We start from the raw sequence: 22,390 nt of genomic DNA, 5'->3' as shown, positions 1-22,390 counted from the left end.
CACCGATACTTCCAATTAAATTTTTTTCCATCAATAGTTATTTTACATATTCCGGTTTCATTCAATGTTTATAATTATAGTTGATTATTTATTATGAACTTCAAGTTCGCATATTTATGTCATTTTTCGTACAATTCTGTAATCACATTCTCTTGTAATTTTAGTGGCCACGGTTCCTCGTATTTCATTTACATTTCGACTCAGGTAAGGCACAGACAGGAAAATAATTTCAGTGTCTTTGTGTAAGGGTAAACCGCGTGTAACGGATATTAACTAGAAACGAAATTGACCATAAAGGCAGACCTATAGAATTTCTGATATGCAAATAGGGGTCACGCAGTGCAAGTAGGGGTCACCGATTTAAAATCAATAATATTATCATATGCACAAGTTGATCCACAGATAATTTACATGTATATTCCATATTTAATTACAGAATATTAAAATATAATTAAAGGGGTTTACTTTTCAAATATCATTTACAAGATTTATTTTTTTGATTTGAGAGACATATATACTAGTATCTAGTATCTGTGTTACCATGACGACAGAGAGTCTACATATATACGCGGTTCATACTTGTATTTGGTTATTTTAAATCTACCTACTTGTGAGACTTTGTACGATATTTTCAAGATATCAAGAAGTTTAAAAGGTGAATAACCACCTACCCATTCAAACTTTTAATTCAGTAAAAACATTTCGAGGGCCTTTTCAATGTGTATTTGCAAGTTTACTGCGCTGTCGAGATACATCGATCGTTACCTGGTCGTACCTCCTTGCCCTCGTATTCTCCGGGCTTTGAAGTAGGACCAGCTAACGTTGTATTTCGACAGAGCAGTAAACAGTACAGGCTAGTAATACTTGGAATCATCTGGTGTTACATGTATTAACATCGATACTTCAGTAAATACAATGTACTACAATTGACTTAACATTTTAATATGCAATAAAACAGTATTAATTCCACAGTTTATGTCTCTTTAAAGCTTATTTCGTCTCTTTTAACTTTTTGTAATTTTCCCTATTTTAAATTCCGAAATAAAAGAAAGTTTTGGTAAAGTCCACTCGGTACTTGTGAGTCAAATCGAAGTTTGCAATCACCTTGTTGGCAGTATAGACCTACTGGTAACTCAAATTTGGTTTCAATAATTTCTCCAGTCGATGTGATTTGAAAAATAACAACATATGTGTATTTGTCAGTATAATTATGTATATGAGTCTGAATTCATTATGTATGGTTTATTTTGTTATTTTCTTAAGGAAATTATCACACGAATCGATCCTACTACTTTAGGTGTATACACTCTATACTTAAGGTAGGGGACATATATTAAAGTCAAAACGTTATGCAGACAAGGAAGACAACAATCTAAGAAATACTACACACCCCTATATGAACAACGATATATGCGCCTTGTCAGTGGCTGCGTTAGCCCGCCCTCTCGTGTTCAAAGTTTGGCAGATAGTTAAACGTACGCATGCTCGAAGCGGTTGTTTCGAACTGGCGGAAGTGAGCTGCGGAAGTGTGGGCCAGTAGACGGAGAGGGCACCCGAAAAACAAGTACAAGTGGTGTATGTAAATTGAAGCCATGCGACTGTCTTGGTTGAATTCATGACAGGTAAGACCAAATCTTAGCCGCGTAACCGTCAACTTCAATGCAGTCTTGCTGTTGAAACTCTCTTGCATCGCTTTTACCATGCAACGACTAATGACATGTGACACTGCACACTTCAACTTTTCCCAACGAATTGATACTGTCGTCAAAATTGTTTATCCGCCAAAATAAAGTGGAGCCAAAATTTGAGATTCTCTCTAAAATATTCGTAATATTTGTGCGCCAAAATAAATACATCCACAGTAAATGAACTAAATCTTTGCTGAGGAAATTTGTTTTTTCTCGTCAATTTTAATAAAATTACACTGTAATGTTTTGTATTTGTTTACATTTATAGGAATACAATTGGTCAACATTTATGCAAATGATATAGACAAGGAAGTCAACTGTTTAAGAAAAAACACCCAAAACACATTTATACAATGTACCCTAACACACACACACACACACACACACACACACACACACACACACACACACACATACATCACCACCACCACCACCACCACTACTACTATTACCATTAGCATCTCATTCTCACAAAACAGTTGGAGAGTAACTTTTCAACTCAGTGACAGCTGTAATATTATGACCCCCCTCCCACAAGTGCTGTGACCTGAAATTTATTACCTTTGTTTAAAATGCAATTGGAGACTTCTGAGTCAATATCATGTGATGGAAATTCCTTCTCATATTCGTACTACATACAATAAACACTATATAGGGAGCTATTTGCAATGACATGAATAATGTATTGTTCATATTTACTAGCTCCGTTACCATGGATACAGGAAGCAGTCAGGAATCAGATGTCAGAGTTCCACCATTCCCATTTCCCTTTCAACCATATGATATCCAGCAGCAGTTTATGACGGAATTGTACAAGACTCTGGAACAAGGGAAAATTGGGATATTTGAAAGTCCAACTGGAACTGTAAGTATTTTCAGTTAACTGTTCCCGTGGCCCCCCCCCCCCCCCCCCCCCCCCCAGGTTACTGTCAGAGTTATTTTCATAACGGGGGAGTTCATTGAGTTAAGGGACTATTAGGTTGTTCCATAAGCTCAGAAAGCACTCTGATAGACCCCATGATGAGTGAGTGCAAGTGTGGCATACTCGGGGTATTTGCTTGAGTGCTTGCAGTGATTTCTGCAACCATACAGCACAAATTCACATACCCCTGAGTACCCACACTCGAACTCACAAGGCATGGAGTTCTCTTATTATTATATATGTTTATCCAAAATAACAGAAATTCAGTAAAAAACCCAATAATGAGTGATCACATGCTTTCTTGTGCAATGTACGGCCATGTCCTCATTTGCATATCACTTGCATACAGGTTTGCAATAATGCTTTCAGTACTGCACTCTTTGCAAATGTTATGTGCATGCATCAGTGAAAGTAATCATCTCTGGTACATATGAAATAATAGCTATCCATGTGAAGTCCCAGTAGATGAAACTACTTCAATACTTGTATCATAAGCTTTGTAAGTTTGTGACAGTCCATTATACTTGCTAGGATAGTTTAGTCAAGATGTTAAATAAAATATTTTCCCCTCACTCAGCTACTACAACTGTAATCTTCAACTTACATGTAAAACTATACATTGCCTGTTATGTTTCTGCTGGAAATTTACAACCAGGGGTGCATTTGATTATGTGGCCCTGATTGCCTCGAGGCACCTAAAGTTACCCCAAGTTGATTACTACATGACGTCACACTCGGGGTGCCCCAATTCGACTCTCCACTTGGACCCGGGGCAGCTTGGAGATTGACCTGACCTAACTTGACCCAAGATGGGGACGACATGTGATGTGATTGGTTATTGTTATCAATTCCGAAAGAATAATACCGTATTTTGAGGATATCTTTCCATATTTAGTGAGGAAAAAATTTTTCACTTTAAATTGTCTAAAATATTTTGGAAAGACGGACCCAAATTACTTATCGTGAATCACAGATTTAATTATAGGCTCCCAGGGGTACCCCAAATGCAATAAAATGCATTCTATTTTCATATGTCCCAAGATGCCCAAGTGACATCAGTTACCTTGGTCTGAGGCTCCCTGGGGATGCATTATCAAACACACCCCAGGTTGTGTAATGATGACCTTTTTCCTTGACAATTAGACATAAATCATATTGCTTATTAATAAACTTTTTAGGCAGTCAGAGATTATGAAAATAAAGTGAAAATAATTGGTTTGTAGGCAGAACAAGTATCAGTCCAACTACAGATGAACACCAGTTGTTGTCTACGGAAACAGGATTTGAGGGTAATACGGTAGTGGGTATGAAAGAAAACGAGCTCCACTTTCCAAGAAAAAGATATTCCTTATAGAAACCACAGAAATTTCTAATCTGAGAATACATTTTTTCGGATGTTGAAAATAATTCTAAAATTAACTTTGAGAAATGTTCATGCTATATAAAATCAATGTGGTTAATATATTATCTGTATTCAGGGTAAATCGCTAAGTCTTATTTGTGGAGCTTTGACATGGCTGAGAGATCATGAAGAACGGCAACGTCAGGAACTTGAAGATATTTTACAAGGGAAAGTAACTTTGACCACTGGGTAGGTATCATACTTGTGATTAGAAGTCCTGTATGGTACAATGTTTAGTTAGTACTATTTCTCCAGTAGATTGATGGCCAAACTATCCTGTATGGTACAATATTTATAGTTAGTACTATTTCTCCAGGAGATTGATAGCCAAACTATCCTGTATGGTACAATGTTTATAGTTAGTACTATTTCTCCAGGAGATTGATAGCCAAACTATCCTGTATGGTACTGTATATTTATAGTAAGTACCGTTACTCCACTTGATAGATGGCCAAACTGTCCTGTATGTTACATTTGTTTATAGTTAGTACCATTGCTCCAGTAGATAGATGGCCAAACTATCCTGTATAGAACAATGTTTAGTTGGTACAGTTGCTCCAGTAAAGAAGCTATTCCTTAGCTGTACGGAAATCAATATTTTCATCAGATTTTTAAGATTGATGTGCCTTGTATCAACATTCTGTGAATTGTTATTCATATTTTGTTTGTAAAATTAATATTTGTTTGCCTTGTGTGTCTTCATGTCTTTTGAATGACAGTGAAAGTAAAGAAACCCAGCAATCAACTGATGAACCAGACTGGTTAGCAGAGTTTGATGAAAAGAAAGCACAGAGTGAGAAAGCAGCAGAGATCAAAGTAAGTAATAACACTGTGAACTGTAATCTGTGGGTTTATGTACTCTTCTGTATAACAGAGCAAAAGAGTCTTGTGTTGGTTTTCTAGCCTTAAAACTCAGTTAGCCTGGTGTCTGTCTCAAATGTTAACACTTGGGTAACCTGATGTTAACATATAGGGCTGGTGCAGGTATTAAGTCTTTCAGTTGCTAACACATACTCTGGTGAGGTGTTAATGTCAGCCAGCTGTTAGCACTGAAGTAGCCAGATACCGAGCTGTATTCAAACTCAATTCAGATAAAAGAGTCTCAATGTTGCTGTTACAGTATCAATAAATGTTACAGTTTTACCTGTAATCCTAGAGTATAGTTACCATAGTTCTTTTGACGTTGGCAGTTGCTATAACTGTAAAAACTAAGACTTCATGTGATTTATGACATTATTTGCTCAGCATTATTCGTATATAGCAATGAGTTGTGGTAGGATGCAAGAGGGAACTTCCAATCCAGACTGAGCATGCTCAGATGCAAAGGACTATGGGATTATCTGTGGTTATCGTACTACCTAATCTGGAGCTACCGATAAAAAAACCCCTCCCACAATGGTCAGGGTAAATATGAATTGATCATTCGTGGTTGCAAACAATATAACAGTATTGTTTACAATACCAATTCATTACTATTTATTATCACATTTCCCATGATGCAACATTCAACATGGCGGGTTTGCCGATTCATGTTCATTGCAAGCACAGAGAAGCAATCGTCATCACCATAGAGGGCAGTAGTCATAAACAATATATGCACTTGAATAGCACTGTCAAACCTCCAAGTGTATAGTACTTTGTATGAAACAGGAATTGTGTGCTTTAATTACTGTAGGTTATATTTGAAATGTGTTTTGTTTTTATATTTTTAGTTTGTTTAACTTTTTGAAGAGTTAGGCCAATGGTGCTTAAACACAAAATACCACAGATATTGAGTAGATTTTACCTATGTACAACTCCTCACACAGTTTTTTGTTTGTAATGATATTGGCAAAGTTAAATCATCAGCTGAACCTACCCCCCCCCCCCCCCCACACACACACACACACATACGTATGTACGTACGTACGTACGTACGTACATACATAAATACATACAATTATATATACATACAGACACATACATACATACATACATACATACATACATACATACATACATACATACATACATACATACATACAATGTACATACATAGATACACACATACATACATACATACATACATACATACATACATACATACATACATACATACATACATACATACATACAATTATATATACATACAGACACATACATACATACATACATACATACATACATACATACATACATACATACATACATACATACATACATACATACATACAATGTACATACATAGATACACACATACATACATACATACATACATACATACATACATACATACATACATACATACATACTTGTATTCCGGCTGGGCGTTAAATTTTCGACTGACAGTTACAAATGAGGCTATTGACCAATCAGGGAAAAGCGTGAAGACCGGTGTATCAGCAGAGTAGCAAATTTATCAAATGTCGGTGGCGGGAGTGTATTTGCTGTGTATGAGATCCAATTAATGGCATCCAGGGAAGAGTGATTAGACGCAGACAATCATAACAAAAACATGACCCCTGACTGTGACTGAACAGATAAGACTTCCGTTCACAAGTTGAACACTATTTTCGTAATAATAAACATTACCTCAGAGTGTATTTAGAAGGTGAATAAAATACACATACTACAACTTGTACTTGCAAGGTAGACGGTATAATGGCAGGGAGAAAGCGACGGTTTGCTGTTATGACATTTGAGGACATAGATCAGAAACTGAAGACAAGTGTACTGAAAAATACACAGAAATACACAGAAAAAAATACTAGCTCATCATGCAAGTATGGAATAGTTGGGCCGAGGAGAGGGATGAAGACGGAATGGACAAAAAAGTCACAATAATTGTGGAGGGTATTGCACTGTAGTTTGAATCGTGTATTTTACTACAACTTGCGAGAGGTAGACGGTACTACTATTGCTTCGTAATACACGACATTTCAAAAGTTTGAATGGTGTATTTCATTTGCATGTAATTAATATGCTGTTTCTTTACGCTAGACACAGATAAACAATTTCGCTGAAGACGGAATGGACAAAATAGACACAGATACACAATTTCGCTGAAAGTTGTAGTGTTGATGTCAGTAGCCATGTTTTGTTTTATCAGTGGCGATTAAATTTCATATCACTAGTTGCATACACATGATGGATGTGATTGTATTGAGTAGTTTGTAGTATGAATGTCCTGCGTAATAATATCAAGCAAATACATAGTGGTATGAAATACTCTGTCCATTGGGAATGGGATGTAATTGCTATTTTCGTCGTGCAACATAGCGATATACGTGTGTGACATTGAATGTTGACACAGGCGTGTATCCAGTTTGTTGACACGTGTCAGCTTCGATTGGAAGTCACGTTGGCGTCAGGGTGTCTCATCGAAAATCAAAACATAACCAATGAGTGTATGGAGTTTTTCCTGGAAAGAATATGACACCATCGCATTATTAGCCGGGGTACAAGATAAATGCCATCCTGGCAATACACGCCTCCTACGTCGGCGTGTATTTACCCGGACGGCATTTATTACATACATACATACATACATACATACAATTATATATACATACAGACACATACATACATACATACATACATACATACATACATACATACATACATACATACATACATACATATATACAATGTACATACATAGATACACACATACATACATACATACATACATACATACATACATACATACATACAATGTACATACATACATACATACATACATACATACATACATACATACATACAATGTACATACATACATAACATACATACATACATACATACATACATACATACATACATACATACATACATACATACATACATACAATGTACATACATACGATGGTTTGAAAAGTGACTCTTTCACAAGTACTAGTAGAATTTGGGTCAAACACTTTTAATTTATTTCATGGCGTTTGTAATGATTTGATGTTAGGAAAAAAAAACCCTTATCTTTCCTTTCAAAGCATTTGAGAAGGGTAAGACCAGAAAAAAGATTTCTTTATATTTTCTGAATAATACATGTGATCATGTACATTTGAGTCAATTCCAAATTATGTTTTTAATATCTTGTACTGTAATAGTGGTTTACTTGGCTCTGATGATGCACACAAGAGTGAATTGAGATTAAACTAAGCTGTTGCATATCCAACATGCACTAGGTAACGAAAGGAGCAAAATTTATGACAATGGAAAGGTGGCTGAGATCGAGAAGTCATTAGGCCATCAAAATTCTGGTAATCTGAAATAGGGTTTTGAAATGTTTTGCTCTTTATTTGTGAATTTTTTTGTTCAGGAAAAGTCATATACCAAGTGCACATCTGCAAAATATCTTTCAGCTTTGCCACAACAAAATACACTTTATTGCCAGATAATATGTACTGCATAGTATAATTGTCTCAATTCTGGTATTTTAAATACCATATTCAAGCATTGTAAGACTTTAGATTATGTCTATGGTTTGATATTTTAATTATGTCTCTAAATGTCCTCCTACATGGTCTTATCTTCAATAATGTTTTCACCTTTGGAGGTGTCTCCTTCCAATCAGTAGCTATCATGGTAATAATTGTCTTTCTCCCAAAACAAGATGGAGGGTGGCATTGTAAAATATAAATTAAAAAAATTGACCTACCTACTCAATGTGATGGGGTAGGTTGCCCATTGAACAGCTTTTTTATTTTTTCTGGCCGAACCAAATATTCACCATCCTTCAGTTATGATTCATGTATACAATGATTGCGTGAATGTACATACTGTGCTGTGCTGTGCTGTGCTGTGCTATGCTGTGCTGTGCTGTGCAACCCACTGAATTCATTGTTAATGTTATAACATTCTTAATAAAGCAATGAACTAAATATAGGTACAGAAGAATATTATTTCTGTGTGTATTAGAATATGAAAATGTCAGCAAATATCACTAACATGCTAAGAGTGGTCTATAAATACCCATATGATGACGTACATGTGCATGTTGACAGAGTATAGAATGTAAAAATAGCAAGACTAATGAGGTAGTAAGTAGTCACATTAAGACATCATTATCACCTTCCTTCAGATATTATGCCATATGTTGACTCAAATTTGAGGCACTTGTTTAATTTACAGAGAAATCTTTGTCATTCTGTGCAAATGAAATCAGAGAGAGAGAGAGAGAGAGAGAGAGAGAGAGAGAGAGAGAGAGAGAGAGAGAGAGAGAGAGAGAGAGAGAGAGAGAGAGAGAGAGAGAGAGAGAGAGAGAGAGAGAGAGAGAGAGGGAGGGAGGGAGGGAGGGAGGGAGGGAGGGAGGGAGGGAGGGAGGGAGGGAGGGAGGGAGGGAGGGAGGGAGGGAGGGAGGGAGGGAGGGAGGGAGGGAGGGAGGGAGGGAGGGAGGGAGGGAGGGAGGGAGGGTGACAGAGAGACAGACTGACAACACTATTAACAGTGAAATAAAAACTCCTGCAGATTTTACCTACTTACTGCCCCTAGCAAGAAATATTGACTATGATTAATAATTTATTGTTTTCTGTTGGATGAATAATCTATTGTGACATCAAATACAGAGTAATGTTGGTCTAATGTTAATGTGATTTGGCTTTGAAGTGCCCTTAGCACTGTCATGTGTTCCTTGGGCAAGATTTGAACTGTGAGCATTCCCCAGTCACCTGAATAATAGGGGAGGGACTTGGTAGAATAGAGGTTTTTATGTGAATACAGTTGCACTTTAATGTTATGCATTTTGCAGTGGATTGTATACTACAAAGGGAGTTGAGGAAGTATAAAAGGCTTGTTGTGACATTATAGGTCCATGTCAAGGATAACAGTGATTTGAGCACAGAGTAGGAAAGTTAGATAAAAAACTAACGTTACAACTGTTCTTATATCATTATCATTTCTTTATTCAAGCCATCATAAAGGGAAAAAGCAAAACAAAATATATACAAAAGACATGAAAATATAGATAACATCCAGCTGTTGAAACATAATCTATGTTCAAAGCTAATATAGTATCAGAAGTGTATAGAGAATGTTTCTGTGATTGAAATCTATCTAAATATCAAATGAGTTGCTCTCACAATGGGATATTGTACCTGATTAAAAAGTCAATTATTAAATATAAGGGCAGTTACTGTAGATGTTTGAGGTATGTAATTATCTTATTTATGAAAATTTTACCAAAACTGTACTGTAGTTGCTTTACGTTTTTTTCTATTTTACATAATGTGTTTGCCTTTGAAAAATTTGCACAATCGTTCCTAGACACACACCAATCCTTTTGTGTTATATTTAATCATGTTATTCATGTCAATTTATCAGAGTCCTAGTTGATGTTAGTTTTTTTTTTCTGTTTGATGAGTTGTTTTATCTCTTACTAATCATTTATGGTACTGTATATACACTGACTTGTGAATCATACATGGACTTTACTTATTTAGTAACAAATTATAAATCTGTGAGATGTTCAGAAAATTGGATCATTTTGTAATCATACATGCCTCAGCAACAACAGGAACATAAATAACTTAAGTTAAAAATAGGAGTAGTAATGTTATGAAATCTGCTCCAGTCTCAATGAATATTCTTGGCAGTATAAAGTGTCAAAGATACAGACTTGCTTCACCAGTTCTTGGTATGTTGTCGGTTAATATCTGATATATCTGTTGTATCCTCTTTCTACCAGAGGGTGTTTGTTTGTTTACAAAAAGCTACAAGATGGACAAAACAGGATTTAAGCTGACTGACTAGCAACATGGTTATCAGAACACAATGTTAAAGGTTTGACTAAAGTTGGTACATTGTCCTTACGGTTCTTGGAAATTACAGAAAGCAAGTTTTCTTGACTTGGGCTACAACTGATGCTGTCTGTTCTTATTTCAGTCACATCACTGGTTCGTGAGGGCATGTCCACCATAATAGCTGGTACAGTTACAATGTTTTTTCCTTTACATATCACCAGTTTTACACCATTCCGGTAATCATCATGGCAGTAAATGTAAATGAACATTTTACAGGCTGGTGCCAGGATATAGGGAAGGGCTATAAGAAGATACACAAACTCTGATAATGTGATGATTGTCTTTACACTCGTTAGTAAGCTGAGAACGGCAAATGGAGAGTAGGAAATCAAAGTCAAGATGAATGCCAAGAATGATGCTTTAGTGAGGTGAACTCCTGTTTTGTCTGCCTCAAGTTCACTTACACTCTGAGATTCGGAAGAGATTTGTCTTTGCTTTCTTCTCTTGAGACAGAAAATCTGCAGATAACACCATAGCGTTGTGAGAATCGGTATAACGTATGCAAAACATAGAACAATGTATGTATACACACCCATCAGTGGTAAGCAATGAAGGCATAGACTTATGTCATTGCTGTTGCGACTGTCTGCATTGTCTGCTATGACAACAGGAAACCAAAGCAATAGTGGCGACAACCAGCAGAGAATCAGCGTCATGGCGACATTCGTTGTATTGGTGTAGATGGTATACTTGTGGGAGTGTAGCAGATAGATGTAACGGTTGATGGCAATACACATGAAGTGATACAACAATGAGCTATATATTACATGGAATACATAATGTTCACCTTTGCTGAGTTCGACATCCAAGCTTGTACTGAAGACGTGTATGTAGAGTTGAACGGGAACAACGACTGCCAACATCATTATCTCAAGCAAACCCTGACTCCCGATAAATGCATTCACAAGAGTACAAAGTCTGTTGTGACATGTTATTGCAATGATTGTGATGATGATCACAGCTAGCCCAGCTAAGATTGATGGGATGACCAAAGCAATGACTGTATTTGATATTATCTCTGGAATCATGTTCGACGCATCACTGTCATCAGCCTTATACTTCGATAGCAGCAATGTTGTCTGTGTGGCAGCATTGGAAAATACATCTGAAGTACGGCCTGTGTATTGTATGTGATCAGTTGGCTGTTGAGTTGCTTCTCTGTCCATCTTTGTCAATTGACTAAAACAAAGTGATGATACCTGCAAAGACTTCCAACTCTTTTATATCATCTGCCAATGCCAAATTCTATATATAACCTTATAGCCTTCATAATCTTAAAATTGAATACCCCCCGTTATATACTTGCCAATGTCTGACGTATTATGATGCTGACATGGCAACTGTTGCAATTCTGATGCCAAATACCATAGCTTTGTTATTTGTTGCCATGGCAACCTGGCCAGTTCTGGGTGGTTTTTTTTTATATCTCTATTCAAATGAGCTCACTAGTACAAATGCTAATTGGTCCTGTTTACTGTAAACTAGCGTCATCTCCAAAGTGTCATCTCAAATGTCACCTCTGAATTAGCAATTAGTTTATTCATTTAATGGAAATGAAGAATTTTGATTTATCTGGTTCTTGTTATACACATGTAACAGTGTAAAATCATCCCAAAATACTAAATTTAGAACATTTGGACTCTTCATCCGCTCTATGAGAAAGAAAAGGACTTGTATCAACTGTTATTACTGTTAGTGCAAAAATGAAGTTCAGCAATTGCATTGATGCCAGACCCCCTCAACTCCCAAAGCGAATGAAGTTTTTTTATTGAGCTTGTGTGACATTTTGCGATCATCCCTTACTACCCTTACAGCTAAAATGATGTAGGCTTGGTGTTTCTCATGGGACATTACATTTTTGACACAGAGCTAAACACATTTCAACTCTAGAGTAACAATAACAGACACAATAAACGCAGCACGACCCTTTGCCCAATCATATTGAACAGTGATAAGCATTGCTATTCTTTCGCAGTGCGGTAGAAACAGGCTTCTAATGAAAACATTAATTTGGATTTGACTGTAATTGTTTATTTTGTAACTGATAATCAACATTTCAATTCGACAACTTCTACATCCCTACTGTGAACAGCCTATATAATTGTTTATTTTGCACTATAAGTTGTCTGAAGGTGTATATTATATGTCATATTACATAAGTGAAACACCAAGCCTACATCATTTTAGCTGTAAGTTTGATGGTGATGTTTCTAGGGATCACTCATATACTTTTGCATTGATATTAATTTTTTAGAATAATATCTTTAATCATTTTGACAAAATTCTTTGTAATGTGAATTAATTGTTATTCTTGCTGCTGTTGTAACTTTAATACCGTAATGAACCCATCACATTCACAGGTTATCGTTGAATGATAAAGTTACTATTAGGGGCCTAAAATACCATTTTGGACTTGAAATTGTACACGTGTATGATGTAGGTGTAAGTTAGTACTGTAAGACAAGGCCAATGCAAGCTAAAACTACACTAATGCAACTGAACCAGTTGAAGTTAAACAACTATATAATCGATTGAGGATATTTGTATGACATTGTTTACAATGTAATAATTGATAAACAGTAAAACTGTAATGTGAACTCTTGTAAAAAAACACTAGACAGATAGGCTCATAAAAAATGAGAAATTTCTCTCCTCACCAATTTACCATACATAATTAACTGATTTGAAAACACTAACAAATGAGCATGCATGATGAAAGGTCACAGGGCTCACATTGCATGAATATGATATTTCAACAAAGTGCTACTACAAAAAGGGCAGGTCTGAAATCATTTCTTTTTCCCATTATTTGTTATGTTAAGTATTGACATCAAACCAGACTTCAGTCTTAATTTTAAGAAGTGCATGATGCAGCTTTGTTTCACACCTAGGTTTACATAATCAGCTAACATTAATACTTTGGGTTGTCAGCTCTAGCTATACTTCTGGTCTAAGTTTATATTAAATAGAGAATTCAAATGTTCCATACAATTATGATGCAGTGGCTTGTTTGTTTTTATTGAAATGCTTACATGTTTACTGTATGTATAACTTTCAGCTCTTCTCAGAAACATGTCGATTTTGTCATTGCAGGAAAAAATTGATCGGCGATTGAAATATGAAGAAAAGCTGCAGAATTTGAAAAGGCAAACAAAAGCAAAATATTCAGTGAAGAGAAAGGTAAATTATACAACACTAAGGAGAAGCGGAGTAAAGTGTGTTTCTTGTCCCGGGGAAAATGCTGCAGCAGTAAACCATTCCTTCTCCACTGTCTATGAGTAAACAGATTTTTTTTTTGAGGCAATCATAATGGTCTGTATTTGGTCCAGATATTACATGAACTCAGTGGTGTTTACACTGCAGTGCAATACCGAAAACATTATTGCATACTTGTATGCAAATGATATGCAAATGAGTGTGCTATCATTCCTTGTATACATAATCACTTGATTGCACACTAGGATTTTTACGGAAATTTTCTGGTTTTGATAAACATATGTCGTTTGAGTGCAAGTGTTGGTACTTAGGAGTATTTGCACTCATGCTTGTGCAGTTTTGCACTTTCATGAGCATACAGCCACAGATAATACTGCAAACACTTGTACGAATACCCTGAGTTCACAATGCTTCAATTCACACATTTTGGGGTTCTGTTATAGGATTATACTGAAGATATTTTAACACATATATAGGATCAGTTATGGTTTTTATGCAACGCTGCACTATCTACCTATATAATTTCATTAATGTATGTGACAAAGTTTTGGCAATGTTAAGCATTTTAATTTTCTGTGAAATTGGTCCTTGAAATGCATTCTACCTTTATATATATATGTCTGGATGATGGGTATACCTGCTAATGACATTTTTTTCTCCCACCGGTCTGTCATAGCGTAATGAAATTGCGAACCCTACAAGAAATACAGATGACATTGGTGAAATAGCTGTACCATCATTGAATACTTCTGATGAAGGAGAAGAGGATGATGAAATAGTCGTTGCTGAGTATCATAGTGATGATGACGCTATCTCCAGAAACCTAGATGACGATGAAGACGGCAAAGATGATGACGATGATCCTTATGTTACTAAGGTAATGTAGAGTAACATGCACATGAGTTCTCACTCAGTAAAGTTACAAATTAGGGAAATAGTTATATTCAGATGTCTCTAGAAACCTAGATAAAGATGAAGAAGACAAAGATGATGATGATGATGATGATAATGATGATGATGATGATGATCCTTATGTTACTATGGTAACATACAGTAACATGCCCATGAGGTCTTACTCAGCAAAGTTACAAATTAGGGAAATAGTTAAATTCAGTGTCTCTAGAAACCTAGATAAAGATGAAGAAGAGAAAGATGATGATGATGATGATGATAGCGATGATGGTTTGAACATGAATAAATGTTTCTTTAAAGATTAAAAAAATATGATGTGATGATGATGATGGTGATGATGATGATTCTTATGTTGCTAAGGTATCACACAATACAAGTTCTTCCTCAGGGAGGTAAAAATATTTATAAATAGTTAAAATATTGCTGAAATTAGATGTTGATGAATCAGATGGACCTTCTGTTTCTAAGGCAACATGCAATATAAATGCACACAAGTTCTTCTGCAGTCCTTGGTTAAATTTAGATAATGAAGATGACGAGGATGATAATTACCTTTTGTGTTGTGTTGGCATAGTAACAAGATGTACTGTTGTATACACATGCATTCAAGTTCTTCCTTAGCATGGGGTAGTTGATACTTGGCTTTACAACCTTATACACAATGGTATAATAATTGGTATTAAAATGAGAGTAAATTTAAGGGATATGTTATGAAACTAGTCTGACAGGTCAAGCTGTTGGTCCGCTTGTGTAACCACTCCACGTGTTGAGCTTATTACAGTACAAATGACTTTGCCATGGTATTTCACTTGTGTATTAAACATGACTTTTTTCGCAAACACCCAGACAACTTCTAATGCAAAAGAAACAATTACATAGGTGCAGCACTAAGTGCGGATGTAGAAGTAGTCAAGTTGATATGTTGATTATCTGTTGGAAAATAAAAAGTTGAAGCCATAAAATCATAAAGTCTACGTGTAAATTTATTCATGAGAAACCTGTTCCTACTACACTGTGGAAGACTAGCAATTTATTACTTTTCCATTTGATGAGGCATACTATGGTGATCGGGCCTTCTCTATTTGCGGCCCACGCCTTTGGAATGCCCTGCCATCATGTCTTCATTCTTCACATACTTTGAACAGTTTTAAATCTGCCTTAAAATATAATCTTTTTAGATCTCATTATTATTAACTTTTAACTTTTTTACATTTCAGTTTTTTAAATGTCATTCCGTGTCTTTGTATTTTTATCCTGTTTCATATTATGTTTATACTTGTGTATATGTACATTTTAAATTACTTTTATACTTTTGTTCAGCGCATTGAGATTGTTTTAATGTAATGCGCTCTATAAGAAATAAATATTATTATTATTATTATTATTAAAGGATTCTGCTGTGTTTGTTGTGTTTCTGATATCCAAAATAAATACCCAATCTTCATCCATATGGCCACTTTGTGGCATTTCCAAGAATTGTAGATAACTGAAAGATGCACTTTAATACCAATGTCTTGGGTTATTGTTTACAACAGAAGGCCCAACATTGACCACTGGAGCAACATTAAGGAGTCAAAACTAAATTAACATGTGACTGTTTTATTTTCTATAATTCCTTACAGATATATTACTGTAGCAGAACACATTCTCAACTGGCTCAGTTTGTTAGAGAAGTTCAGAAAAGTCCATTTGGGGAAGAAACTAAAGTTGTGTCTCTGGGGTCAAGACAGGTCAGTTTCCGCTTTTATGTCTAAATATGACACAGTTTGGCGTTTAAAGCATAGGATAGTAAACACAATGGAGTTGGGCAAACTCTCCTGCAGAACAAGTTCAGGATGGTGTCAGGAAACCTCTTATAGCTGTTCTAAGTCAGCAGTTTCAGGAGACTTCTCATATTTATAAAACACATGTGAAGTTGAACATGTTAGACCAAAAATATGGCATTTATACCCTGCCATTCAGTTTCCTGACAACTTGTATCTATGTCGTTTGTCCTATAGTGCTCAAAATATGAGTCAAATGTTATGTCACTATTCTTCTTCCTCAGTTTTCATAAATTGTGCTTTCACAAGTATGATTCATTGTATTATTGTTACACCCTAATGTTATTTTACAGTCAGTCAGAAAATACTCATGACCAAAGGGTTTGCCTCAAAGTGACAAGGCCCCTTGGCCTGCTTGTATTAACCTTGGCTGAATGATAGACCTGTTTGGGAATGGTATCAAATTGTTAAGTCAGGATAGTGCCAGAAGGGTTTCAGGATGATTTCAAATTTGCATGGATATAGAAGAAAAGAAACTTACACACAATGATTACTTTTGAAGCTCATATCCCATTTGGAGTAACAAATTCAATTTATTACTGCATAACTTAAAAACTTCAATACACAGAGATTTCATTCAAGCGTCTAACCCCATACAATGCCCTGCAAGCTTTCTTGTAAAACAGTGACATTTGACCTTGACCTTCGAGGTCAATTATCAAAATCAAGCTATTTATAGCTCACTGCAGACAGTCTGTAACATTTATGTGTGGCCAATTTCTTTTTAAAATCATGTCTAAAGGTAATGCAGACCAAGAGATACATGTACACCTGTATTACTTTTGGTGCTCATATCACTTTATACTGAATGGTAGCCATATTTGTAGTGAGCAATCACAATTTATCATATAATTCAAAAGCTTTAATACATAGAGACTCTATTCAAATGTGTATCCCAGTCTTTTAAGACTTGACCTTTGACCTTTGACCTTGACCTTCATGGGTCAATTATTGAAATCCAGCCATTCCCTGTGAAAAACAGACTTGTAGCATTTATTTTGTTGCCACTGATTTCTTTTTGAATCGTGTCACCAATCAGTCACATAGAAGTAAAGTATTTGACTTTGAGGGGGACTGTGGTTTCTACAACTTGTTGTTTCATTTACTTTATGCATGATAAAGGAGTTGAAACTCTTAGTTATGTGCTCTCAACCCGTGGAGTGGTTACACAAGCGGACCAACATCTAGACCTGTCAGACTAGTTTCAGACCATATCCCTTAAATTCACTCTGATTATTATACTATTTTGTATTAGGTTGTAAAACCAAGTATAAATTACCCCATGATGCTGAGGAAGAACTTGAATGCATGTCTCTACAGCAGGCCCATATTGTCTCACTGGAGTCATGTCGTCTTGACCTTACACTCATTCCAATTAGATATTCCAGAAAATTACTTTAAATTTTTAGATTGCTGAAGGACACTTATTTTCCCGGTTCTGTCTCAGTAGGCGTATTTTTGCATGGAGTATGTGTTTGTTTTATCTTTTGCACAGTATGTAAGGATGTCTAAACTGGCACAAAGTCCACAATAATGTTACAGCTGGTCATACTTTCTATCTGCAGTGGTTAAAGTTAGTCTGTATGTGCCAAAAAATATACTCAGAGTCAAAGAATCAAAGCTAAAACACTGAAAATAAAAAAGTAATGTTACTATTTTGAACAGCAGTTCATTTATGTATGTATTAATCAATTTTGATTAATAATACCATGCAGTAGTATATGAAGGAAGCTACAGAACAGAAAGGATATCCTTGAAAAATTGCACTCAAAAACCTATGTGGTTCCAGTGAAACTAATCTGTGATATTTTAGTCTTTTAATTGCAAGCTGCATGTAACTTCCACCTTACTTATAAGGTTTTATGTGTTCAACAGAGAACCACCGGAGTTGAGGTGTTGCTGGCCAAGTTAATTTGTCTACAGTGGTGTACCTGTGTTTACATAATTATGTACAATGTATAATATTACTGTTGAAAATATTATCATTCTCCGTTTCTTTGATACTGGGCTTACAAAAAAAAGGGCCTAACAGTATGGCATTTATTTTGAGATACCGGTATAGGCATATTTATGTCAACATAAACAGAGAATTTACAGTTGTGTCACTGATTACTGTTAAAATGACTGTCATTGTAGAAAGCACTCGTTGATGATAACCACACAACAATACATGAGCCTCAGGCAATGGCTTCACCCCTTAGATTAGTGATATGAGCTAACAGCCCTAGCATGGAGGTGTAAATATCTTACGTGAAATTGGGTAACCATTCATGGTTTATTTTATATCAACTGAAAAGAGACAGCCATCAAACACAAAAAGAGATGCCTGCTATTCTCAACAATAATTATGTAGTTTTGGATTAAATATTTGATCTAAACACAACTTGAAAATTTTCCCCTGAAATTTTTGACTGCACTGAAATATGCAGTTAAAAACTTCAGATACAAATTTCATGTTTGGGTTTGGATCAAAAGTTCAATCCGATAGAATACTATGGTTTACCAACACAGATTAATTTTTATTTGAATAATAATTATCAAAGAGGTGAAAGTTACCTTGGTGTAAAGCTATGTGGTTAAATAAGGTCCAAGACTTAAGGGACGATCGCACAATGTCACACAAGCTCAATAAATGAACTTTGTTCACCAAACCCCCTCCCCCTCCCCCTACATAAACGTTCACAAGTGCGATATTGACACATTTATATATGATGTAAACCATGAATAATAAAAATAAATAATAAATTCTTATCAGCGCATTATGCAACAGCCTCAATGCGCTTTACAAAACTGAAAAAAAAGAAAAAAAAAAGAAAAAAAAAGAAGCAGCATAAACTTAATTTGCATAGAAATCAAAAGTGTAGCAGTAACACCACTACGATTGATGCAATGTAAAAACATGATGATAAGCACATTAAAGTACTGCCAGAAACCCATCACTGTATATCACATTAGAAGTAAATTTTAATCAACTTATCAACATCTCAGTAGTAAATACAGAACCTGTTATCATTGAAGGCATGACAGTTTTCAAAATTTGGTTAGAAGTGCGATAGTGAAGTTCAGCAATCGCATTGACATCAGACTCCCTCCCTCTAAATGAATAAAGCTTGTTTATTGTGCTTGTGTGACAGTGTGCCATCGTCCCTAAGAAACACAAAGGGTACAAACAAAATATACATCCTAAAATATTTATAAGGTAAATGGGAAACCCTGATTGACCTGGCTGTATTATGATTTTATCTTATATTACAGAACCTATGTATTAATGAAGCTGTCAGAAAGTTGAAGTCTTTGTCATTGATGAATGACAAGTGTTTAGAAATGCAGAAAAACAAAAAAGGTAAGACATTGTCTTTCTCTCTACATATTGTCTTTCAATATATTGTCTTTCTCTCTGTGTATTGTCTCTCTCTCTATGTATTGTCTTTCTCTATGTATTGTGACTCTATGTATTGTCTTTCTATATATTGTCTCTACGTATTGTCTCTATGTATTGTCTCTAAAGTATGTCTTTCTCTCTATGTATTGTCTCTCTGTGTATTGTCTTTCTGTCAAGGTAATGTCTTTCTCTTGATGTATTGTCTTTCTCTCTCTCTCTCTACTTATTGTCTCTCTCTCTCTCTCTAGGTATTGTCTTTCTCTCAAGGTAATGTCTTTCTCTTGATGTATTGTACTGTCTTTCTCTCTTCTTGACAATACTGAGCACTCAACTCTCCCAAAAAATCACATTCTTTTATTCTTTTCCTATTCATTTTTCTTTTAAAATATTGCTACACATATGTCTCAGTATGTTGTATTTAACTTAAGATGAACTTTTCTGTCACACTGTTTTATCATGTCTTTTAGAAGTGAAAACCACTGAGGAAGATAGAAAGCAGAAGAGAAGAAAAACGGGTACTGCTAGTTGTCCATTCTACCAGCATATACCAGAGTATAGTGATAGAGTATTGATAGAGGTGAAGGATATTGAACAGCTTGTAGAAATGGGCAGGGAAATCAAGACATGTCCATACTATGGTACAAGATACACTGTACCAATGGCTCAGGTAAATTAACATGGAAAATTTGATTTAGCAAGGAGAATCTATTAACGTGTCACTGAATTAGTGAAGTCATGATGGTCGAATAGTTAGAGTGGCCGGCTTGGAATCTGCAGGTTGCAGATTCGAGCCCCATTGCTGTCATTTGTTTCTGAATGGCTAAAGTCCTTGGGCAAGATTTTAGCCATGATTACGCCTCAGTCAACCCAGCTGTGTAATTAAGGACCTGGTAGGATAGAGGTTGAAATGTAAATGCTTTAAATTATATGCGCTTTAAAGGCTGTAATGGATTGTATGCTCCCCAGGAAGTTGAGGAAGTATAGAGGGCTGTTGTGCCACTATGGATCTGTGTCAGGCGTAATAATTGTAAAACGCTTCGACACAAAGTGGGAGAACAGTATATAAAAACCAACACTATGATTATTCCAGAAAACTATTATGAATATTCAACAACATATGTTCTGCTATTACATATACATGTCTGTTGACTCCAATGAGACAATGTGTGTCCATTGCAAGGACCTCCACAGAACAATGAAGGTGGAACAAGTTTCAAGTTGATGTTTATGTGTGTTGTATGTATACAATATCATGAGATGACTCGCCAGAACCCAAAATGTACAAAAAACACTTTTATTTCCTGTAGTGGTGTTCCCCTTGTAAGTCTTTCATGAATTATGAATAAAACTTTTCTTGAATAAGTGAATAAAGTTGTCAGGTTTTACTGACTCACCTCAAATTTCCTTTGTGTAACAGCTTTTCACTGATTGACCTCACATTTCTTAATTTTACAGTTTTTCACTGATTTGCCTCACATTTCCTTTGACTTACAGCTAGTGGTCCTACCCTACAATACACTATTACATAAGTCTACTAGAAAAGCCTGTGGTATCAAGCTGGAAGGCAATATTGTAGTAATTGATGAAGCACATAATTTATTGGAAACTATCAGTAACATACACAGCATACAAATCTCAGGAATACAGGTATGGTGTATATTTAGCAATCCAACACTTTTCAATCACGAAAGTATGACCTAGACACTAATATCAGTAGGACACTTAATTAATTAATATCAGTTTTCCTTATGATTTACACAAATGTCAGCGAAATTGCAAAAATCCAAAAAACTGATTTTCTTTGATTTTATTTAAGTGTCATTAACTGTAATTTTTTCTACCTGTTGTTAATTTTTGCCCTTTGAAAATTACAATTATGCCACATTCCATATTTGGACATAGTGTGTGCCAGGGTGTAATGCCATATTTGGACACAGTGTGTGTCAGGGTGTAATGCCTTATTTGGACACAGTGTGTGTCAGGGTGTAATGCCTTATTTGGACACAGTGTGTGTCAGGGTGTAATGCCTTATTTGGACACAGTGTGTGTCAGGGTGTAATGCCTTATTTGGACACAGTGTGTGCCAGGGTGTAATGCCTTATTTGGACACAGTGTGTGCCAGGGTGTAATGCCTTATTTGGACACTGTGTGTCAGGGTGTAATGCCTTATTTGGACACAGTGTGTGTCAGGGTGTAATGCCAAATTCCATATTTAGACACAGTGTGTGCCATTGTGTAATGTTAAATTCCTTATTGGACATAGGTTGTG

General features: G+C 35.7%; 1 protein-coding gene across 1 annotated transcript in view; it reads left to right on the top strand.

The window, feature by feature from the left end:
- The first annotated feature begins 1,520 nt into the window (after window positions 1-1,520).
- Window positions 1,521-22,390, top strand: part of LOC144439273 (ATP-dependent DNA helicase DDX11-like) — a 32,845-nt gene continuing 11,975 nt past the window's right edge. Inside the window, exons 1-10 of the mRNA XM_078128548.1 lie at window positions 1,521-1,622; window positions 2,391-2,553; window positions 4,089-4,201; window positions 4,732-4,828; window positions 13,882-13,968; window positions 14,681-14,881; window positions 16,539-16,646; window positions 19,995-20,082; window positions 20,589-20,788; window positions 21,616-21,768. Of these exons, the coding sequence (XP_077984674.1) occupies window positions 2,401-2,553; window positions 4,089-4,201; window positions 4,732-4,828; window positions 13,882-13,968; window positions 14,681-14,881; window positions 16,539-16,646; window positions 19,995-20,082; window positions 20,589-20,788; window positions 21,616-21,768 (1,200 nt within the window). The 5' untranslated portion in view covers window positions 1,521-1,622; window positions 2,391-2,400. The remainder of the gene's footprint in view (window positions 1,623-2,390; window positions 2,554-4,088; window positions 4,202-4,731; window positions 4,829-13,881; window positions 13,969-14,680; window positions 14,882-16,538; window positions 16,647-19,994; window positions 20,083-20,588; window positions 20,789-21,615; window positions 21,769-22,390) is intronic.

The sequence above is a fragment of the Glandiceps talaboti genome, chromosome 8, assembly GCF_964340395.1.
Source record: "Glandiceps talaboti chromosome 8, keGlaTala1.1, whole genome shotgun sequence".
In the NCBI taxonomy this organism is placed as follows: domain Eukaryota; kingdom Metazoa; phylum Hemichordata; class Enteropneusta; family Spengelidae; genus Glandiceps; species Glandiceps talaboti.
Note: the sequence above shows the minus strand (reverse complement) of the source record. Positions and strands in the feature narration are given on the sequence as shown.